At 44.6% G+C, this 25,053-nt stretch overlaps 1 protein-coding gene across 1 annotated transcript in view; it reads right to left on the bottom strand.

Moving 5' to 3' along the window:
- Positions 1 to 25,053, bottom strand: part of HMCN1 (hemicentin 1) — a 1,183,532-nt gene that overhangs the window by 649,269 nt on the left and 509,210 nt on the right. The window contains exon 20 of the mRNA XM_086956029.1: positions 12,622 to 12,734. Within this exon, the coding sequence (XP_086812155.1) occupies positions 12,622 to 12,734 (113 nt within the window). The remainder of the gene's footprint in view (positions 1 to 12,621; positions 12,735 to 25,053) is intronic.

Genomic DNA, 25,053 nt, shown 5'->3' with positions numbered 1-25,053 from the left:
AACAGAGCTCCCAGCAACCTTGTGTTAGGTTATTCTTAGAGCGTTCGGCACCCACTGTTCAGACAGTGTACCAAGCACGACAGATATCAGAGCAATAACATATTATTCTCAAATAAATCACATCTTTCGTCTAGGTTGAAAGCTACAATAACAATTATGTGTCGTGTGCAAACTGAAGCCAAAGGAAAATATGTTGTTTAAACATTTAATAAACTCATGCTAACTTAACACAATATATAGAAAAGCATCATCTATATGACACCCCCCCCAATGATCCGAGGACGGGCAAAAAATATAAGCCAGCACTAAAATAAAGGCATAACATGAAAGCAGAGTTCAACAATATTGAGCCAAGCTAAAAATATATATTAAACGTATATAAAAATATGTATGAATGCCTATAGTGGCCAAACTAAATGTAATATAAGTCTTGAACTTGAGGCCAAACATAAAATCAAAGGCCTAGATCATATTGAAAGTTCGTAAGAAAAAGGCACCATTCAGAATTACTAAAAAGTCATGTGCCATTATAATGAAAGTCTCCAAAGCCACTCATGGGTGGATAGAATATGCAAAATAGGTAGCAACAGCTTCCAACATGAAATCACTGTCATCATCCGAAAACAGTTCAGCCATCCAATTAAGCAATGGGAAAGAACATACGTGCTCCTCCAGCACCGGACCCTCTAGCAACATCAGAGGACAACTCGGTGGGTTCTCAAGAACGCTATGTGCCAGAAACTCATGCGCCGCTGCGGGTATGTCCCACTGACCCATTAGTCCATGCATCGCTGCCAAGGCCATAATCCTTTCGCCAGAACAAACCAACTCGTGAGCAACTACGGGGCCCATCGGGTGATTAAAATCGACTTCAGGAGATAACGGCAAGCAGAGACACAAATCAATGGCCCAGTCAAAATCGCAGCTCAGGCAATGAAACACAGGCTGGACACATGTGAAATAGGAAAATCGAAACGATAATCCAAATGCTGTGCTTAAAGTCGCAAGCGGCATGGTGCCATAGTAATCAAGCATCCGGTTGCGAAACAGTGTCAGAAGGAGCTGAGCGGCTTCTTGCGCAGGATGGGCATCCATGTTTTAGGAAGCAGAATAATATCAAAACGCCTGCAGCTAAAGCCAGCAAAACAGGGAATCCGCCAAACAAACTCGAAAATATTGAATGGAAGAAAGCGGGGATGACACCAAAAATCTTTTCAAATGTAGTCACGAGACCACTGCTAAAATGAGCTAAGCCAGACATGGAGGAGGCATTAAAGATTTGATGAACTAATTCGCAGAAATGAAACGGCAAGTCAGTATTTAAAAGTGCCTGCACCTCTGTGCGTGTGTTAGCTATGTGAAGGACAAAAGTTTCACGGGCCGAGCTCAGGGCCACTTCCTTTTGAGACAAAAGAGTCCTTATTCTGCTCATACCATTGAACTCCGCTTTCAAGGTTGGGATGCGCGGCCAGATGGAAACATCTGAATTCCCATGCGTGGGTGGATATAGCACGTTCTTGCAACACACCACACGTTCTGATACAGTACCCACATAAACGATACCGACCATTAACCCACAAAACTCCTCGTTATTCAAAAGTAAATAACTACCGTTTGTCAATAATGTAAATGTGGGAACTATTGCTGGAATTGGCGTGCCTTTTAAAACCCAGGCTAAATTAGGCCGGTCCTGATTACAAGAACCATGCAACTGGATGTGTCTGCATATCAGTGAACGGTCAGGCAACTGTGTGCATTCTTCACCATTCAGATTCACTTCCTTTCCATCCTTTAGGCATCTGTACGTGTATGGTAAAGACCATGCCTCATGGAGGAAAGCACTGCCTAGTGGTTCATATCGCCCTATTGCAATATACCGTATACAATTAGTAAATTTGTACAAAGCAAATGGTAACGTAATAACTCCATGGATAAGCCATGTTGCAGCAGCTGCCTCAGCTACAGAAAAGGGCAAAGATTCCAACTTTTCAATGTGTAACATAGAAAATGATGCATCTCGCATGGAAAGCATGCGCTGCTTGTCAGTCAAATTAAATCGGGCAAATAGGGATGACACGTTCATGTAACTCCAGGGCACGCGGCCCGGCTTAAGAGTCTGTAGTGTCCATGCAAACTGCATCACAGAACGCAATTGATTTTGACCATGGTACAATACAGACACCTCATCATTCACAATGTCAACTACAGAAGAGACAATATTGTTCAAAGTGTAAATTCGGGAAGAAAGCATGTTAATACTGTTATCGACAACTACAAGCACTTTTTCCAAATTTGCTTGGTCAATCGCCCTTAGGCGCTTAGCAGCCTCAATTTGCGAAAATTTCCAAATTTCATTGTAAACCGCATAAATCCACCGTTTAGACCTACCATTAGCCGGGCCTTTTATAAAATCCTTTAAATCCACATTATCATTTAGCTGAGACAGATGTAGTTTAACTGCAGCTAACGTGGAATGTTGTAACCAATTCTGACACAGCTTCCCCACAGAGTAAGTAGTGACAGTATAATCAGTTTCAAAACGGGGATCAGGTTTGACTTGTGTGAACCCTTCAGCCAAACCCAAAAAACGACGTTGGCAAGAATCAGCACTTCTATGCCACATCAGCCAACCCTTCGGATCCAAACTGGATACATTAAAGGATGAATTGTGCAATAGAGTTTGCAACTCACGAATGGACAATTCAGTATAATTACCCCATCCTGAATATTCTTCCAATTCGGGGATGATTGGTGTATTTAATTTTTTAGAAGTTGCCAATCCAAAGCATGTTGTTTGGGAAATAGTAGAATTTAGAAACAACATGTGATTCGGGATGAGACATGCACGGTGCAAAGCCTCAGTGCCTTGTACCTGCCAATCTTTGGTACCCCAAACCGATTTAAGGTCAATTGTTCCTTTCCATAACTCGTAGCCATCTACAGCTAACTTGTCTAGAAAGGACTTCGAATACAGCAATTTTGTATCTGTAAGTCTAACTTTGGACATGGACTTTTGTGTCATTTTGAAATAAAATGACTCAGGATTTGATTGATTAAAGTCTGTAAAATAAGTGTATTTTTTCAGAAATGTATTTGAGCTGCCTCCCAATGGAGCTGGGCAATGTTCCCACTGCGTGTAATTTACAGCAACCCTCCTGGAATTTGTCTTATGCAGAAAATGATTACCATAATGTTGGAAGCAAAACAAATCACCATAATTAACAGAATCTAAGTATAAATCCTCAGCATCAAAGGCAGCATAGTATTTCAAATCAGAGAATAATGCTTCTACGGCCTGAATATCCCAATCATCAGAACATATATTTTGTTTATTTATTTATTTATTTATTTGTTGACATTTCTAAAGCGCAACATATACCCGTGGGCGTTTAATCACATCCCCCATGTTTACTCTAAGCACATTCGGAACATTAATCACTTTAGTGGGGCCATGTATTTGAAATCTAACCGCATCCCACACAATCCCATCAAGGACAGGCCAAGCAGTAATGTTGACTGTATTCAAGTCTCGTTTCAGTCTGTGTGCTGAATGTGAAGAGGAAAGAGGGGCCAATGTTCCATTAAGGTACCGAATTCCTGTTCTTTCTCTGACAGAGTGGCCATCGATCAGGCGGAAAAAATAAAACACAAAACCAATTGACATAAAAAGATAAAATGAAAATAGAATCAACCAAATGTATGTCCAAGGGGGAATTAAAAAATGTTTTTAAAAAAAGTGGCCTATTTTGCAATAGTTGAGGGCTTCTTTGAATGTTCCGAAACAGAGTCAAAAGAGAATCTGGACTGGTCGGCCAAACGAGTCTGCAAATCTGGCATTGATAAATCAGTTGGATAGGTGTAGTTCAGCTCATCAATGTTAGTAACAGGAATAGTATTTAATAAAGGACTGGAAATAGCAGGCATCTCGAGGGACACCTCCGGTTCTGCACCAGAAGTAATAGCCAGCACAGAGTGCCTCACCAATGAAGGACAGGATACAGCCGGTGTCATGCTATGAAGAATCGGCCTCCCTGTGTGTCTTGACATTGTCAATTGAGATAAATCTGTTTTCCTTACGACCTGGAAGTGGTGGTAATATGACTGTTCTCGTGCCCTTCACTCCAAGAACTCGAACCGGTGCACGATATGAGGGACCAAACTCTTTCTTGTTATCGATCTTCTCTCGAACCAGTTCTCCAATTTGGGGTAGCCAGCCAACTACCGGGATCTGCAATGCATCATCCGATGTGGAGGGCAAATGTTCCTTTGCTAGACTGTCTCTGGTCTTTTGTAGATCCTGTAAAACATTGCAATGTTCATCTACGTCAAAGGCCGCGGCCTGGGCCTGGCAGTTTAGACCGTCGAGGTCAGGGACATACATCTTGATACCAAAGAGCATTTCGTATGGGGTCCGCCCACCCAGAGACCTTCTAAGGAGATTATTAAGCGCACGCTGCACGCCATTGAGATGGGCCAACCAGTTTCTGCCAGTGCCTATAACTCGAGCTGTCAAAGATTGCTTTAAGTCACGGTTCATTCGTTCCACTACACTGCTACCCTCAGGTCTGTACGGAGATGAAAACTTGACTTGGACCCCCAACGAAACCATAGCTTCCTTATACGCCTAAGAGGCGAAAGCCGGACCCTGATCCGAATGGAAGGTACCACAGGCAAAAATCCCTACAAAGACTCGCAAATCCTTAATGGCGGTCCGTGAATCAGCGCTCCGATGGGGCCATACCCACACAAAGCGTGTGCATGAATCAACTGCTACTAAGATGTACTTAGATGTAGTATCAGAAGAAAAAGGACCGCAGTGATCTAAATAAACGCACCCAAGCGGTTTATTAGAAATGTACAACTGTGTCTGAGGCGGACGCGCAGCAGTTGAAGGCTTAATCTGCTGGCAAATGTCACATTGAAGGACATAATCGCGTCTGTTTGTACAGTCCCCGCCACCAGAACCTCTGTTGTAGCTGAGTTACAGTGGCTGAGACGCCCGCATGCGCAGACGCCACACCTTCATGAGCCGCTGTAATCAAAGAAGCTCTGCGATCTGAGTTGGGAATTAAACGTTCGCCAACATCAGGAATTTTCACATAAGGAACCTTATCGGGACTTAAGTGGTATGTGTACTTCGAAGGGAACCCCGCAGGATATTTACCTCCCTTCTCAGTGGCAGCAACAGCTGCCAAGATGTCATCATCTATCTTACTTTTGGACCGCATGACTGCTGCAACTAAGTATTTTGATACTGCTGACTTCGCCGCTTCATCAGCAAGTGAATTACCGACAGCGTGGACTCCCACGCGCTGATGGCCAAGAGTATGAATCACAAACACGAGTGGCAACTTTTCTTCAAGTTCCGCCACTCGGACCCAGATCATTTTATGTTTTATTGTGCTACCTTTGGAATCACGAAATTCATTCTGAATCCAAAAGAACAAGTTTTCATTGTAAGACTGGACACAGTAGCAAGAGTCACTTACGATCAAAGTTGTCACACTAGGATCTGCATACTCCAACGCAAGCATCAGAGCACGCAACTGTGCGCATTTCTCCAGGAAGTGAGGAGCCAAGCCTTTTCCTTCATTGTTCAGTTCATAGCCTAGAAACAACACTATGTACTCTGCAATGTGCGACTTCGCAAAGTTAAATTTGTAACCCATGTCTGCAAAGTTACAAATAATACTGTTCACTCGACACAGATGCTCCCAAAGTTCGTCGTCTGTGAGATAGATATCATCCACATAGGAACAAGCATCTGGGTCGACCCTCTCCAACAGAGAGACAATGCGGGCGGAAAATACTCCAGGACTATTCTTATAGCCCATTAGGAGACGCCGAAATTTTTTTGGACACCGCCGCATGTGAAAGAAGTCCATTGGGAACTTAGACTGTCCAATGAATGGGCATAAAAACCATTGGAAATGTCAAGCGTGGTTTTGAACCGCTTACGCACAAGACTATTTACAAGGGCAGAGCCGTGAGTATTCTGTACTGAAGTTACGGCAATGCGAGTTCAAATGCCGGTAATCCAAAACCAAACGTAAGAGCCGTCCGGCTTGTTTACAGTAAAAAGGGGCTTATTCATCGGTGACACACATGTTTCAATTACACCTTGATATTCCAACTGTTCAAGGATCGCTCCGACCGAAGCTTTGGCTTCACGTCGTATGGGATATTGAGGTTGAGGCTGCGGCTGAGACCGTAAAGGAATCTCGTGGCTTGAGGACAATTTATCCCAGCCACACTGATTGCGGTACACAGCCGGTGCAAGCGCCAGAGCCCACTCTTCTGCAAAGTGCATCGCTTCCACTCTCGAAACAGTGTTCGCGAAACTGGGGAGGATTACCTCCTCCCCTCTCGGAGCAGCGAGCACAAAAGGTGGGGGCCAGTCAGCCGCCGAAAGGAAAATGTCATACGTAGATGAAAGATTTTCCCAAAATACCCCTTTTATGGTACGCTGTATGTCACCTTCAATTAACAGGACAATTTCAAAAAGTCTATCAGGGGGAGCAACTCTTGTATCAGCTGTTTCGATCACAACATAAGTGTCAGTCGCTGTCACCTTCAGTAGTGGACGGAGGGCCTCTCTCACTATGGTAATCTCCGCTGCGCTGTTCAGCAAGGTCAGAGCCCAAGTCAGATTCCAAAGCCGCGTTCTCACAATCTGGGGCATATCGATGCGCCGTCAAGGCAGCGACTTTTTTCTTGGCAAACTGCGGTCTCTGAGGCGTAGAGCCTTCCTGCTTGTCTGCACCATTGCGCGGGCGGGGCTGACCACGTCCTTGCTGGCCACCCCGGCCCCTGCCGCCCCCTCCACCACCGGTTGACGGAGCCGATGAGTCCTGAAAGGAACGAGGAGAGCGTTGGTCAGAAGCCTGAAACCGATCAGGAGATTTAATCATCGCGCGGTCGCGTAAATCATAAACACGTTCCGACTGCGCAGGCAAGGGAGACGCAGGCCGAGATGTCTGATCCTGTTGTTGCTGTTGCTTACCCTGATTCCGTTTTTTTAGGCCAATTTTGTTTTTTATTGGTATTGGGTTGAACCGCTGCTGCCGAAGTTTGTCCCTGGGGCTGCTTCTTCTCTTTATCAGAAAAAGGCTTAAGACCCTTGGCATTGCGGCCAACCGTTTTATAAGCCGCCACAATTATCCTCGCTAACTGTCGGGGTTTCTCGGGTTCGGGAACCGCCTTTAACGCGTTAGCAACCTGAAAGTTCACTGCATCTCCCTTGACATTCGCAAGGATCAGATCGCAAACCACATCAAAGGTGCCACACAGCCGCATACCCAATTGAACCGCAGACTCCGGTCCGTGGTCATCTTGAACACGTTTAAGGACCGTAGACAGATTGGACATAGACGGGGTGCCATAGCACCTCGAATAGACCGCTGCAAAAGTCTTACCCCAAGACTCACAGTCACAAAGCTCAGGGGCTAAATCCTTCGGCAAGCTAAGCGTTAGAATCCGGTGCTTTTCACCAGGAGTCGTATTCGGAAATACTGCTTCCAGCTGGTCAAATTTCTCGGCAAGCCAGAAAGGAAAATCATCCTTATCTTGAGGCTTTCTGCCCATTGCGGAATTTACCATGACAGGACTGATTTTCAAACCAGCCTGCCCTGCCGGAAGGGCTTCACCTCTAGGGGCTGCGCCTTGAACATTACGACTCGTGTAATGTACAAGGGCTCTAATCACGGCAATAGCGACTACATGAAGTCGCCTAAGTTCACCTAAGTTACAAGTCGCGTGATTAGGGTGAGGAGTAAATTCAGCCAAAGCGGGCCAATTTGCGCCCGGAATGGACAAAGGACCTAATCTCGGAGCGGTTAAAGAGTGGGGCAGGGCGCCACCAAACCAAACTCCATGCTGCCAAACATCTATAGGTACCTCCTGTGCTCTGTACGGAGCATATTCAGCAGGTACAGGTGACGCAGTGTACGAGTGGAACACACCAGAATTTGCGTCTACTGCCGGAAATGTCACCCACGAATAAAACAGTTCGTAAGGGTAAGCATGTTCTGCACTCACCACCAGAACCACAGCCAAGCCTTCCACAGGAACATCATAAGCCCGCAAATGATCAGGCACCGCAATGCGACTATGCAGCGGGATGTCCACGGCTTGTGCCATGACTGCACAGGAAAGTGAAAAAACAAAAAGTACTTTGTAGCACAACTGGGTAGTAATTCAAGGAAACCGTTTTAGAAAGATTCAAGCTTGAAAGGACCTATTTCAAAAATAGGTAGGTTTTTCCGACACCACCGTTTTCCGGAAACGGGAATGAAGGGGTTAAGGTTTGAATGATATACTACTCGAGTGTCATGATATAAGGCCAACAACGTATGGGCGCCATGTAGCAGGGATTCCGTTCTCTTACAGAACTGTGCATAGAGATCAGGCACCTCAGTGAATTAGGGTGACCCAAAACTCACCTCAGTATCCAAAATCCCCTTACCGAGCTAGCTACAGTGTCTCATTGGTCATACCAAACTACCAATGACTTAGACAAACCAGAACATGAACTTCGATTACCTCAGGTATCGTGGAACACATGAACACTCTTTCGCTCTATAATCATTTCAAACCAGAACGGGGAGTAAAAGAAGACACGTGCAAGTTTGAAATATTTATTTTTCAATGCAAGGTTCTTAAACGCAGTATCTTATATAATACCAGAATACATATTATAAAAATCAGAGTTATCAGCATAGTCACTAATCCATAGTAAGCAAACGGTGATAGCATATTATAATGCAAAAATCAATAGAAATCTGTATCACCTATATTTCACGCACCCTATTTAGCATACTATATTATATCTAAGAAGGTCTCATTTGGGTTTTAGCAGGGCGGGCCCATACCTCTAAATGTCAGTAGGAGAATATCACATCATCAGCTACCAGCTCTCTGCGTGCGAAGCACCATCAAGTGTGTTTTTGCATTCTCAGTAACTCTATCTTAAACCCGCTTAGAGCCCAATGTTGGCAGCAACTGTATTTGTGTTATGTCTAGTGGTGCGAGGATCAGAGCTCCCAGCAACCTTGTGTTAGGTTATTCTTAGAGCGTTCAGCACCCACTGTTCAGACAGTGTACCAAGCACGACAGATATCAGAGCAATAACATATTATTCTCAAATAAATCACATCTTTCATCTAGGTTGAAAGCTACAATAACAATTATGTGTCGTGTGCAAACTGAAGCCAAAGGAAAATATGTTGTTTAAACATTTAATAAGCTCATGCTAACTTAACACAATATATAGAAAAGCAGCATCTATATGACAGTTCTGCACAATAGACAATTGCTGACATTGTTTCATAGAATTTTAAATGAGCCTCAAAACTAAAATGCTGCAATTTGACAGACACTTGCCACTGCCACCTTGTGAAATGTGTTTGTTTTGCTAAGGAGTCTCAGTATGGAAAATGTTCTCCCTTTCTTTTATTCTTTATAAAGGTACCCCCTGACATTTTTGGAAGCTCACTAATGACAGGTGACATAATCCAGAAAGCTCCTTTAATTAACTGGATCCCTTATATAGTTGAAAGCTCACTCAAGATGTCCCCACTCATTCATTACACATTTTAATATAGCCTCTCCCATTTCTGATTTTCACAGTACCCGCCAATATTTATGAGAGAGCTTCATTGTAACCTCATTGTTACCTTTTGCAACACCCCTTCATTGTAGTCTTTCCCATTTATTAGGCATCTTTGTGGTACCCTCTTCCATTTTTGAGAGGTCCTTGATTGTATTATAACATTCATAAAGCTCTTCACACCCCACTTAGAAGAGCTGAAGTACATTTTCCGTCGGGCAGCATTCTACACCGTGACAGATTTGAGTTTATTGTTGTGAGCCTATGTGGGAAGCATTGTAATGCCATGTATGAGTGAGCTGAGAGGTGTTCTTATCTTATATTGGGGCACAGGGCCTAGCAGTCTGATGGAGGAGGCGTGGGAGATAGAAATGCAGAATATAACTGTAATTATCTGCAGTTATAACATAGTCTGCAGTCCTGCTAGGTTTCATGGCTTCTATAATGCTAGAGGCAGGTTTGGTGTTACAATTGGTCCAGTTAGGGGCTTGAGAGGGAGATAAAACATATATGCAGCTACACAGCACCAACATAGCTAGAGGAGCAGTGAGGTGGTGTGTGGGTGTACACCAAACAAAGAGAGGTGATCAGAGAAGTCCCAGTAATCCATAAGGCAACGTGCACAAGGCAAAGACACTATCAAATGAGTTAAGTGATATCAAATGGGCAAGGATGGAAGCTTGTGACTTGAGCAATGCCCATGCATTGCAATAAAGGCCTACTGCTGTACAAATAAAACTCACAAGCAATCAACTAAGTCAAGGAAAAATCAAGGTTGGCAACTTGAGCAGAAACTACATAATTTTTAAGTGCTCAGATTCCTAATACTCCTGCTAGGTCTAGGGTGGCCAAATAATCGACCATCTGATGAAAGAAGGCTTACCCTAATCCATTGTTTCGACTAGGACAGGAGCGTGGCACAGATTTGATAGTTCTCATTTTGTTCAATTTTACCCCAACTCTTCTCTGACCTCAGCCTCTCTCATTTCGAAGAGCCCCTACATTGAACTCTCGACCATTTTACATATTCTCTTTCATTTCAGCTGCTACAATTTCTTCAAGCTTCTTCGCTATAGATGGTACTACTTATGCGTGTCTCCTCATTGTAATCTCCACTATTTCTGAAAGCCCCTTTATTGTAGCCTCTCCCATTTCCAAGAGCTCCTTAACTGTCTTCCATTTGCAAGAGCATACTAAAAACATACACTGGGCCATATGACATAAATTAAGCACTGGAAGTGCTAAATTAGGACAGCTTTTAGGCCACAGTTTAGGCATGACCAGTATCTGAAGTAGCTGAAAAGCTGGAGCAGTGCTCCAGACATTGATAGACAATGGTAAATGGTTGCTTGTCACAGAAAATGTGACGGCGTCTGTTATTTTTGGTTGAAAATATAGCAGCAATAGTTGCCATATATACATAGTAAAAAACGTATATCATAATGCAAAGCATAATATATCACACAATTAAAACACAACAGAGAACATCACAAATAAACAGACAAAGCAGAATGCAACACAACAACCACAGTACAACGCAAAAAAATCACTGTGAGAAGTTGGTTTGTTGGTTGGGGGTGAAGCCCTACTCAAGCAACAATCAGAATCCTCATCAGGGTGAACCACAAAAGGTCACTAAATTAATCTGTGTATAACCATGTGGTAGCTTGGCATAAAAGCAGTCAGGCTTAACTTAGAGGCAATGTGTAATGTATTTATGCAGCACTCAAACAGTAATGAAGTTAACACAACACAAGAAAAATCCCACACCATTTTATCGAACAACAGCTTCTACTGTAGTCTGGTCATTCTGTAAACTAATGAGACTGTAGAATTTGCGATGAAACCTCTTACGTAACATAGACAAATTAAAGACTGCTTGCAAAACATTGGTGCAAAATTAGCATCTATTTTTTTAAATCTACCTTTCAAACATAAGGCTCAAAGACCTTTGCAACAGGCATATTGTTCTACTGACTTATGCTATAGGTTTAATATCTCAATGTGCAGAGAAAACTATTGACAAAACTTACTACTGGCACACTCTTTCAATTGCCTAACTATTTGTTTACAAATTAGTTGGTCTGCTTTTGACTGTTGGGTTGTTTTTCACATCTATGGTATGTGCTAGATATCTAATGTTGTTTACTTTAACTTTAAGGGAAGAAATGTGGCGCTGCTGCCAGGGCGACTGACTCCGTAACACGAGGGCTCAGGGTTCGATCGCCAGCGGCAGGTTAGCCTAGCACCATGTGACTCTGGGCAATAGCTCGCTTATTCTTCCCAACGGCCCACAGCTCCTTGACACCCTCGGGTAATTGTTCACGCTTTACAAATACTGGATTTCAACTATTTCTAAGTGTAACAGAGGGTCGTAAAAGCTTTCATTTTAGCGTAACAGTGTAGATTTGCTCATCTTTTGCACTAAAACAAATACAGTTTTTATCACCACAAATCATAAATAACTGAAGTCCTGCAAGAGTTAACAAAAAATATCATAAATGATATTGGAAAGACTTATTTAATGTAAAAAATACAGTCCCTATTTTGGGGGTCCTAGATAAAGCCATTTACGGCAGCAAGTGAACAAATAACCAATCTGGCCTGGTGGTAAACACAAGCATTCTAACCTTTACCCAGCTATAAAGTTTGATTACCAACACCGATGTCTGAACAGATGTGCTTAAGAAAAATGCACAATATTGTCAAGTGTCCCATTTCTTAATACACTTAATTTGTATTTGAAACTGAACCTATGTGGGTTTAACCAAGCAAGCAACAGAAACTGTTGACTAAGCATTTATGATTGTATTTCAATATAAAGCGATGTGGAAGAGATAAACCAATCCTCAGTGAAAGATTTCCTTTATAAAGACTAAGTCATATAAGAAAAAAATACAAAACAATTTTGAAGAGAAATAATAGAAACAAAAATGCAAGTTTGTGTCAGATTATGCCAACACAGTCTTAAGCATCAAAATCTATTAGAGGAATAATGCAATGCCATAATTTACCTTTGACCAGAGAATGGATGGCTTGGGCACACCACTCGCTTTGCAGGGTAGCGTCACTGCGACTCCTTCTATGGTGTTGAATATCTGCTGGCCATGTTGAATGATTGGCAAAACTGAGAAGGAAATCAAAAAGCACATCGTTTTACTTCATTCAAAAGAACCAGGCCCATTTTCCAATGTAAGACAACTTTGTCTTCAAATTGTTGAGTTTCACAAAGTTAAGTGTGATTTGCAACACAAATGTGGATTGGGTTGAGATCCTGGGAGAGTGTGTGAGAATAGGGGCAAGGAAGATTGATACTGGCGCATTTGACTTGTTTGATATGCTCAGTGTACTCGAATTACAGGATAGGATGATTAGTGCCAATGTAAAGAAAGTTAAAAAAATCTTAAACACAAGAAGTCCATGCTTTGCCTATGGAAGAAACCATACTACACAGAGTTACAAAATTATTGTCTGAGGAAGACCAATAGCAATCTTTTTTTTTACGGTCTTGGTTTCTCATCTCCTAAACAGGTCAACTATCCTTCTCACAAAATTCACAGTGAAAAGAAGGGGCTAGGTTGGAACTGAGCTTTCAGAACCTGATCTTATCCTATACCAAATAATACTTTAAAAAAAAAAATAAAGGTTATAGGTCATCTGTTGTAGCGGATGAAATATAAATATTATAATAAGTACCCGAAACATGATCCGAGAACATGATTGATAGAAATAAAGACTGCATGAGCTGTGTTTAAAAATGCAAAGACTTAAAAATTAAAAATAGGATACATGCTTTGGCCTACTAAATAAGGGCAACAAATTTATGAACAAAACAAGATATAAGATCTCCTTTTTTTCATGCAGTTCTATTTCTATAGAATGAGCAGGTCACCATCATAAGCAACCATTTTCTTTATCAAAGGTATTTCATCATTCAAGTTTGAATCTGGGATACTTTAGTGTAACATCAGTGATGCTTCTGATTTCATGATTCAATCAATCTGCATTTCACTGATAAGACCCAAAAAGACTAAACCAGTCTAAGGTTGTTTGTATTCCCGTTTAGGGGAAACAGGCTAGCTGTTTGGGCTGTTCCCAATGAAGGAGGACTAAATATGATTAGGATATGGTTGGTTTCTGTCTTAAGTGGTACAATGTGCAAACAATAATGTACTGGAATGTGGTCCTAAGTAATTGCCAGTAACTGAGATGAATTCAGGCATTCTACTTATCACTTATTTGTTTTTTAAGTGAAATATCATAGGTGTGATTTGAATCCCGAGACATAGGTCCCTTTCTTGCTGTGTCATGGGACAAAGTTGCGGACATCGAGGAGAGGAGAAGGACGTATAGGTGGAGCAGCGGAGACTATCCTAATACACACCTCGTATCAAAAGGATCCCTGGCCTTTCACCCTCCTATGGAGCAATGAGTTCCAATTTTTAGGGCTACTACTACCAAGGCCACCTTATAGTGGAGCATAATCACCATCTGCCCACACAGTGGAAACCCTCCAACTACAGTTTGGACTGGGTGGAGCCCGACCCTTAGTCACACATAGGTCCTGATGAATGCTGCGGACCCACACGGGCCATTTGGCAGAAACATGTCGACCTCCTAGAATCGGTGTGGGGACAATTAATACCCCAACACACCCACCACGTTTTTTAGTATATCATATAGGCGCCAGCAATATTACAAATAATATGACGCCTACAATGGATTTTTAACTCACGTTTTCTTTGGGCCCCCACTTAGCTTAGAAGTGCATCCCTGTCGTCAGGTGTATGCCCGCCCTCCATCAAACCGAGTTTTTTGAGGGCTGGGACTGGTCAATGATGAAGCATGACACCAGGTGGTGTGTGAGACCAGTCTTACACTTTTTGTAAGATGCCAATATTTTAAATTTAGGAACATTTACACTTAGCTCACTTTTGTTTTGATTTTTCCGCTAGGAGCAGCTCTTTTGTGACTTAAACAGTTATATTGGAGGCCGCTAGCTCCTAGAACCCCATGCCTCCAGTTCCCTTACACCTAGACAAACTCTGGGTCAATGTGGTTATACATACAATAAGTTGCACTTCACTGATGGCCACAACCGGTCTGGGGTTGCACCCATTCCTGACAAAAGGCCACCTAGGCTGCAGTTCAGTCTAGAATGCTCCTACTGGACCATGTCTCTTTTGCATATCTGTCTGGAGAGGCACAGAGGGAAAAAATCAATGGAATAGAATACAACCCCGAGTCACTACCAGTGGCTGAGATGAATTCAAGAATTCCTTCCATCAGTTTGTTGTTTATTTCAATGTGACATAACCCTCTTTCACAATAGTACATACAACTGTTATCAAAGTACACATTAGATAAACTCTTTTAGAGGCATGAGGTTAGTGGTGACTATATTTCTAACTGTGTTAATAGAAAGCAACATGTGCTGCCCTCTCTGAAGGGTCAACGGGAAAGAAAACTTGCAACCTACTTCAGGACTTCCTGCTAGGAGGCATCAATATACATTTGAGTGGTAAGAGATGCTTCTGTCATCTATTGTAGCGAGGTTCTGAGCTGCCACAGTTGTCCTAAATCCTTTATTCAGGATATGACGTGTTACACCACCCAGTATTGCTGAGCTGCCTTTGTGAATTGTCAGGTAGAGCAGACGCTAGGCATGGGCAGCATGGTAGCTGCCCAGGGCCCCACGCTCAGCCCACCAATATGGGGCCTCGCAAAAGTGTTCCCGTTCTTAGGCCTCACACCTATGGTGCAGCACTGCGAGGCCCAGGGAAGGGATGTCTGTCTCTCCTCTGGGCCTCACAGGCATACGTAGTGCTGCGAGGAATATGGGAAGAGGCCCACTTCCACTGTGGCTGCTAAACCCCGAGGGGAGGCCCCTTTTCCCCTGGGCCTTGAAGCCCTAGACGTAGCTGTGAAGCCTGTCTGCATTTGGCAGGTTTGGCCTATGAATGAAGATCCAGACCACTTCCTACTCGAAGGCAAAACGTGATGCCCATTATCCCGCATTTTGGCGCCTGGCAGTTTTAAGCATTTAAAAAGACAAGCAACTCTCTTTCAGCCCTGATGAGCTGTGAAAGAGATGCTTGTCAGTGGCAGAAAGGAAGGAGTTGCAGCACAGGAGGGGGTCATGCTCCTTGTGGGACCAGGAGCACCATCCCTTATTTAGATGCAAATAGCTTTGAACAAGTAAATGAAACCCATTTTTTCCTGCAGAATTGATATAGAGCAAACTCAACCCAAAGGTAATCGAGTGCTTTACATGAGCACCAATTACATTTCATAAGGACATATTCCTTTTTTATATAAGGAGAGATTAAGTGATTTGCCCAGGATAAAAGGATGTTGGACCAAGACCAGACTCGAGCCTGATTCATCAGTTCCAAAGTCGGCAACTCTGACCTTAAGCTCCATCTTCTACCCTCCTCTACACATGCTCAGGACCTGTCCAGGGAGTACCCTCTTAATATCATTCATGAAGTCTGTTTCAAAGTGCTGGCATATTGTCAAATCAATGGATGAGGCACAGGGAAAGAATTGTTTATCCAGGATCAAACAGTTGGTTACATTAGTAGACTCAGGACTGCAATGCACTCCTAATTGGGCAAAAGGCTATATATGTACTACTATATTGCATTTACGTGACTATACTATGTGACTGGGCACCCTCTATTGTCTAAGGTGATATTCTGCCTTTTTTTTTAAATCACACTGACTAATAGTTTTTACATTGAATCCAAATACTCCCAATCTTGCCAGGAAAGGAACAGCAGTACAATAAGTTCAGAAAAGTGTTTGCTCAAGAGCACACAATTTGACCAAATGGGAGGCCGGGATTAAAAACTCTATGTCCTGGATTCACATTTCAATTTAGTCTACCAGACCACAACTGGGGTGTCAGTGATTCTGTTAACAAGATGAAGACACTGCCCCTCTGAGGGAATTGCCACTTTGTTATGGACTTCCCAGCATTAAAACACAATTTTAGCTGACATTAGGTGACACATATCCATGGCCAAAGCATACCCACTGGACCATATCCAGTGACATAAGGTACTTACTGGACTGTATGCATGGTAGATACTGATATTTACCACTGGTGTTTCAAAGCTTAAGAATATTTCATTCCATTTAGGTACCAGAGTTCATTTTCTAAACTTGTTGCTCACAGTTTGCATTGGCGAACAGTCAAGGCTTAATCCAGGATTAGAAAGGGATTAGAACTTAAAAATAGTGTGAAGAGTCGTCAGGCTTGATGAACTCAATCTCCAGCTGGGTTATATTTGGCTTTTTTTAAAAGGAGGGATTTAGACTAAAATTCACCAAATCCACTATGTGACTCATAGTTCTCCTGTTCCCCAAGACACAGCTTCTGATGCCTCTGCACCCGCAATGTGTCTCCACACATGCAGTGTGTCTTCAAAGGCACAAATTGTCCTGTGAAGTGATAATAGAAAATTAGTCACCCTACTTGGTCCTCACAGCAATGTCTGGAGACCAAGGCTGCGAGGCCTAGAGAAGGGGACTCTCCTCTTCTGGGCCATGCAGCACCATACCATGGATGTGATGCCCAGGGCAATAGGCCACATCCAATGGGCCTTGCAGCACTAGACCACAGCTTTGAGGCCAAAGGCATGGGACCAACCTCCCCTGCGCCCGCAGCTCTGGATCATAGTGGAGTAGTTAAGAGGAGGGAACTCCCATTCCCTTGGCTTACAGTGCTACACTATTGCTGCAAGGTACATGGAAGAGGGATTCCCTATTCTGGGTCTCCATTCTCCTTGGTCTTGCATCACAAGACCATGATGCGAGGCCTAAGATATTGGAGGCCCCTACCATACACCTCGTAGCCATGGTAGAGCAATGATAGACCTTGTGAAGGGTCCCTCTTCCATGAGCCTTGCAGCCATGGTTGAGTTCTGTCAGACCCATGGGTAGTATGCTACCTCTCCCAATTCTACACCATGACTGATAGACTCAGGAGAGTAGGGTGCCTCGTATGGGACTCCACCCGTGGGCCCAATTGTATTCGTTTCAAAACACTTTACCCTGGCCCTGCGCATGGGTCTATGCCAGGGGCATAGCAATTGGTAGTTCAGCAGGTGCAGTGACACCAGTCTCAGAGATAGAAAAAGTCCAAATCTTCCCAAATTATGGCTTAACTGTACTGGGCAGCCAGTGGATGAGGTTGAGGATACACGTGTTCTTTGCACCATAGCACCATTGCTGTGGTTCTTCTCTTTCTTTTAAGGTGTTCACAGCCATGTTCCAGAGCTGTGAGGCCGGGAAGAGGTCCTCACTTCCCTGGCCCTCACAGCCATGGTTGGACACTCAGGAGAGGAGGCACCCACCCATGAGCTTAGCAGCAGCGGACACCATGGTTGTGAGGCCCATGGGTCCTCTATCAGTGGGTGTAGTTAACAATAGTGCAGCAGGTGCAGTTGTACCAGGGCTCAAGGATGTTAGGGACCTAATGCACCCAATGTAAGGCTGTGTTTTACTGTCTGGCATCATTTTCTTGCATCAGGGCTGATCGCTACATTACTACTGTGCCACTGGTTCCTTCTCCGATGCACGGCACAGCCACAATCCAGAGCTGCAGAGTTCAGACAAGGCCCATCCTCCCCTAGGCCTCGCAACCATAGTCCAGTCCTGGCAGGCCCAAATGAGGGAGTCTGCTACGCTGGGCTTTGCAGCACAGTTCCTGGATTCCATGCCCCGGGCAAGAGGCACCCTCTGAAGGGCGTCCCGAGCAATAGTGTAGGAAGTGCAATGGGACCTTGGTCTAGAGGAGTTATGGGCCCAATTCACACAACTTATGGATGTCTTTTACTGTCCAGTCAGTGACCACAGGGTAGTGGGAATGAACAATTTACCTTGCTTTCACGATGGTGCATGGCAGCATTGCTACACCACTGTTCCTGCTCACTTGCGCAACGTAGCATGAACCAGTTCTGCGAGGCCCAAGTGAGTCATCCTCTCGCCTGCTCCTCACAGCTATGGTCCAGTGCTCTGAGGCCTACCAAAGTAGAGTGGCAGGGTGCAGAATTGTTCTTCATTTTATATGTTTGTCCTGGATCCTACTGCAAGCTCATGCTGGATGCCAAATTTTCAACTTTTTTTGCTTGCCAAGGGATTGATGTAGGCAAGCAGAATAATCAATAGGTGGTGCAAAACAAATATATTAGCTGGGAACCCTGGGGCCGCCCATCCCCGTGGTATGCCACAGCACTGACTCTTGGAACAACCACTATGCAAAGGTGGCCAGCATTTGCTAACATGACAACTGAGAGGCAGGATGGATAGAAAGTTTTTCCATGTATCGAACTTAAAAATATGTATACTTGTTTTATTCGTTTTAATATTTATGTTTTACTGTTTTACTGTTATGCACATCAAGAAAATTGCTTCTTGCAAAGCTGCTCAATGATAGTCGATTGATGGGACTTCCTGTGATGTAATTTCCAGTGATTTCACACTTTATGTAAATTAGAAGGGCCCCACTCTTTCCCTTTCTGCCCGGGTCCCAAAAGTCCTAGGCCCGGCCCTGTGCCAGCATGGCCTCAAGGTAGCCCCACTCATTTTCAACTGTTTGCATCAGATACATAGAAATGGGCCTTATCCTCAAAGTAGGTAAGCTGCGGGGTCCTTCAGACATAAGCTCACTCACTTCTACTTTTCAAGGTTTTCCCAGGTGCACTGGCTGAGATGATGGATGTCCCTTCTTCCGTTCTACTTGCATGCAGGGACTCCCAGAAACACCTGTTGATAGGGTACTGCTCTGACCCACAGGACAACCAAGGAAATATCTCAGAATGCAAGACCAGCTTCTGCCTACTCTGGTCCTATCGGCTAGCTGCAGCATGACTCCTACGGCAAAGTGAGCATAAGAACCCGACCTGGACACATGCACACCCATCACACTTCGGGCAATCAAACACGATAGAATGGAATGTGGCCAATGTAATTACCAGTCACTGTGAATAATTCAAGTACTCCAGGCATCCCCTTTCTATTTTTCATTGAGCAGTTTTTCACACTGTTCACATTCCTCCCAGAAAAAAAAAACTTGTGAACTCTGTGGGTCCAGCAGTTTTTAGGCGACAATAAAAATGTCAACATAACTCTAGTGATTAATGTTCCTACCAGTGAGCCTTCGGAATTTTGTCTAGTGGAAGTTTTGACTCATCATAAAGTAGCACAGAGGATTAATGTGCCTGTTGCAAAACATGTGTACCATGCGATCAAAGGAGTGTGAGTGAATTATGAGTAGCACTATAAAACAATTAAATGTATGTCAGAGACAGGCTATGGAGAGATGAGGTGCACTGTTGGAGAGTGGTAGCTATGGTATTCATGAAGAAGGAATCTAAAAACACATAGTTATTGGGTGAAAGCAAATTGCACGGATTTCCTTGTCATGTGGAGGGGACGAATAAAAGCAAGACTGTCGCACTGAGCGCCACAGCTCAAAAGCCGGCCTTGCTCTTTCCTGACAGCCATAATGGATAGGGGATATTAACAATAGAATGTCAGAGAGCGGTGTTGCAAAAATACGGTGCACCCCTGCATTTCACCTCGTGCTGGCGCTAATAAAGTTGCCTAGCGACTGTTGCAAGGGTGCCTGTGCTACAGGGGTGGTTGTTTATGTGCAGGAAGGGCCAAGTTCCTGCACACAAACAATCTTTAATGGCAATGTGGCCTTTCTATGTGTGTTGCAGAATGCAGCACACATAGAATGAGTAAAATACGAGAAGAAATTAATGATTTCTCCTAGTATCACAATCCGAAGACCAGGTATTCCATGGTCTTAGTTTTTGGCACTGCCCCAGCCTTGTAAATATGGGGCAGCGTCAAAAAGCAATGAGTGTTGCGGCAGAACACCCACTGCAAAACCCATTGTCCACCCCTTTGCCGCAGCGGACTGCTGCGGTAAGGTGCATATTTACAAGGTGGCATTAGGCCACAGGAAGTAGCTTAATGCACCTTGTCAATATGGAGTTGAGCGTAGTGCCACTGGAGCATCAGAAAAAGTGACACTCCGGTGGAGTTAAGGGCTTGTAACTATGCCCGAAGTTCTATGTGGCTGAAGTTGTGATATCATTTTCATCTGTTGCACTGTGAACACCGATTAAGGAGACCAGGTCCCTTCTCTCTTTGCAATGGGCTTCCTTATCCTTTTTAGATCTCTCGCCTGCTTTGCAGTACGCAGCACTGCGCGCGCAGCGAGAGACCTCTTGAGAGGGCTTTTGAAAAAGTACCTAGGAATCGTACACACTCTTGCGTGTGCTTTTCCTTTTGTGGCCCGCTATTGGCCTTTGCATGTGTCTTTTTATAAAAGACAAAAAACACAGGTGATGGACAGAATGCAGAACAATGTCATACATTCACCCCAGTACAGAGATCTGGGCCTAAATCCCTCATTTTTTTGCACTCCACACCACCCCAGTTCAGACATGGCCATATGCAAATCAGTCTGACCCTGTGCCTCATGGGAACAGTCCAGCCCGAACTGCCAAGCCAAGCCTTCCCTGGACCGGAAACAAGCTTCCGCTGACCGGTTTCTGGCATTCCAGCCGTCTTCAGCCCGGCTTGCTTGAATCCAGTGGTGTGGAGTGCATGGGACTCACGTCTGAGCATACCCATCCCACTCGGGGTGACAAATGCAAAAACCACAGGTGATTGACAGAATGCAGAACAATGTCATACATTCACCCCAGTACAGAGATCTGGGCCTAAATCCGGCGTTTTTTTGCACTCCACACCACCCCAGTTCAGACATGGCCATATGCAAATCAGTCTGACCCTGTGCCTCATGGGAACAGTCCAGCCCGAACTGCCAATCCATGCCTTCCCTGGACCGGAAACAAGCTACCGAGGACCTGTTTCTGGCATTCCAGCCATCTTCAGCCCGGCTTGCTTGAATCCAGTGGTGTGGAGTGCATGGGACTCACGTCTGAGCATACCCATCCCACTCCGGGTGACAAATGCAAAAATTACAGGTGACGGACGGAATGTAGAACAATGTCATACATTCATCCCAGTACAGAGATCTGGGCCTAAATCCATCGTTTTTTTGCACTCCACACCACCCCAGTTCAGACATGGCCATATGCAAATCAGTCTGACCCTGTGCCTCATGGGAACAGTCCAGCCCGAACTGCCAATCCATGCCTTCCCTGGACCGGAAACAATCTACCGAGGACCTGTTTCTGGCATTCCAGCCATCTTCAGCCCGGCTTGCTTGACTCCAGTGGTGTGGAGTGCATGGGACTCACGTCTGAGCATACCCATCCCACTCGGGGTGACAAATGCAAAAATTACAGGTGATGGACGGAATGTAGAACAATGTCATACATTCATCCCAGTACAGAGATCTGGGCCTAAATCCATCGTTTTTTTGCACTCCACACCACCCCAGTTCAGACATGGCCATATGCAAATCAGTCTGACCCTGTGCCTCATGGGAACAGTCCAGCCCGAACTGCCAAGCCATGCCTTCCCTGGACCGGAAACAAGCTACCGAGGACCGGTTTCTGGCATTCCAGCCGTCTTTGCCACTGGATTCAAGCAAGCCGGACTGAAGACGGCTGGAATGCCAGAAACCAGTCCTCGAAAACTTGTTTCCGGTCCAGGGAAGACATGGCTTGGAAGTTTCGGGCTGGACTGTTCCCATGAGGCACAGGGTCAGACTGATTTGCAAATAGCCATGTCTGAACTGGGGTGGCAGAGTGGGATAAAGAACGGTGATGGATTAAACCCAGATCTTTTGACTGGGTGTGAGTGTTTGATTGGTTCAGATGCTCCGTCCATTACCACCCCCTTTTGTACCGTTTTTATAAAAGACAGCACACAATTGGCCAAAGGCGGGTGCATTGCTCTGCCCATGGCCTATTGGTGTCTGTTACGGGCACCGGCCGTCATGTGGTTTCAATTATCGTGCCCAGACACGGGCGCGATAATTGAAAGCACATGTCTTGCTGTGGCGTGCTCGCGCGCACTACTTGTGGGATTGTTTTCTTTTTGGATCCATTTTCACAGGGAAGCAACTAAATGAAGAACCGCTGACGGCTTGTGTGCTTCTTGTCATTCTTTACTCCGTGGGCCATCGACCCGCTCTGTTTGATAGGATGCCGAATACACCCCTCCCTCTGCTATTGATTGTGTTTTTCTTAACGTCCTCTTTGCATTTCTGGCGGGAGTAGCACATCTCTTGATTTTGCCTTTCCTTCTTCCCTGCTGGCGCTAGAATCCTGTCCCTCTCTCTACAGTCACGTCTTGGTCACAGCAACTACACTGTATTCATTAGCCCCAATCAGAGGCCCTCCCCTGTGCCATTAATTTTCTGAATTCCAAATGGGCTCTTGAATTTTAGAGCTTCCGGTGCTTCAGGTGGCCAAATGGACCAGAATGAGGTATTTAACATGAGTGTGTCAGGTCAGTAATGGCGGCTGCCCCTGGGAGCCTCCTCGTATCTACGGACATGCCGGAAGTGACCTCATAGGCGCTGGGGCCACCCAGACCACCACACTCATGGGTTTCAGCCCAGAAGTGGAAGAACCAGGGTTTTGGAACCATACCAGTCAGCGCAGGCACCTAGCCTTCAGAGGCCTTTCTGTATTGTAGAACACGTGAATCTTTCCACCTCTTCTGTACTTGCAGTGGGCGTTTGTTGAGTATCCCAAACAGTCTTTTTTCCTCAGTATGGAAGTGGCTGCAGAGTTTTACATATTGACTCGCAAGTGCTATGAATAGCAGGGAAGCTGACCTTTCAGAGTCATCCTTGAGAGCGAAGGATGTTGGTATGTTCCCTTTGAGCAGCTACCTTCCGATTGGTCGTTTGGGCATGACAAGAAGCCGTGAAACCTACCGGTAGAAGGGATGAAGAACGTTTACTGCTGACCAATGCTGTGAAAAGTGATGGCAAGAAACCTAGGTGCTCTGTTTGCTTCGAAGCGATGCTTTTATGCCCGTGTCTCATCCTTGATTAATGCTTGTCTCTGGATTCTTCGGCTGTCAGGAAGTTTTGCATCTGATCCCTCAGGAAGCACAGGTCACAGTGGTTAGGGTGTTGATCCTTTCATGGCTGAATTATGTCAGTTTTGTACCAGGGCATTCCAGAATATTTAATGCAGCGTCTACAGCTTTTGCAAAATGTGGCGGTTTGCCTTAGATTTTGATGGTTGGCCTACTGTACATGCTACCAAAGCACACACCTGTATCGCTTTTTCGAGAGAAACTTAATTGGTTTCCATTGTGCAAGCGAGTAATGTTTAAATTGTTAATCTTGACACACAAAGCCCTCCACGACAGGGGAGAATGCAGCGCTCCAGTCAGGCTGGCTGTCAACAGTACCCCGCTGTAGAAAGCAGCATAGATGGGGTTTCTTCTTTATGGTCCTGCCCGCGGGCCTATGAATCTACCTGCCGAGACATCTGAGATTAAAGAGCGCGGAAGTCCGTTTTAAAAAAGCACTTAAAACATGCCTCTTCTGTAGTTAGGGTATCGTGGACACTGGCTAGGTTCTGTTCTTGATTTTTGCTATTGATGCTTAAGCGTCGAGACTCCATTGGAGTAGCTGCGCCCTATATAAACAACCTTCATTCATTCATGGCCCAGGAGTCATTGGCTTCTAGGATATCATGCTGAGTATAGTCTTCTAATTCTCCATCCACTGTTTGTAGGCTCTGCTCCTAGGCGAAGCTGCTCAAAGCCCTCCGTTTGAGAATTTCATTTCAGGTATCCACTGAGTATCCTACAGATGCATCAGGTTCGAACAGCAGCTGGTTCTGTTTATGTGCAGCCTTTGGCATGTTGGTCACCCAAGTCGTTAATGTGCTAATTTAGCCGCTCGCTGGGCCTTCTCAGCAGGTCTGTCTTTAAGCTATGGTCAAGACTGATTTTAGACGATACACCAAATGGTGCATAGGTTAGCTAAAGGTAGCTTATTTTTCTTTAATTGTTCCTTTGGTAGATTTTCAAGAAGTATACTTTTCTGCCAAATACTAGTTAACTGAGCTAATCAAATTGAGGTGTACTAAGAAAAGCACAGGTTTTGTGGCGCACTGTCCTCACATGGTGGAGGCTTCTGTCTGGGAATTGGTTTTGTACTATGGCCGCCTTGGTTTGGTCTCATGTTTGGTTGCACTATGAGTTCATGTGAGAAGGTACTTGAGCTGCATCAGCCTGTCCGCAGCGGTGTGCTTCAGTTTGGGCATGAGAGCATCTGATCTTCGACTTATGGTTTTTGTTTCTTTTTCTGTCGTTTCTTTCATCTTTCTACAGATTCCTTATCCTCTCCTCTTGACTCTTTCAAGATCCTCAGGACTTTGCACATAGCGCTCTTCTGATTGGTGGATAGTGCATGTTAACGCTTCAGAGTGCATAGTGGGGATGGGGCTCCAAAGCCAGATTTTGAGATCCTCAGAAGAAATATT

This window comes from Lissotriton vulgaris, chromosome 1_1, assembly GCF_964263255.1.
Source record: "Lissotriton vulgaris chromosome 1_1, aLisVul1.2, whole genome shotgun sequence".
Classification (NCBI taxonomy): domain Eukaryota; kingdom Metazoa; phylum Chordata; class Amphibia; order Caudata; family Salamandridae; genus Lissotriton; species Lissotriton vulgaris.
The sequence above is the reverse complement of the archived record's forward strand: the minus strand, read 5'-3'. Positions and strand labels throughout refer to the sequence as shown.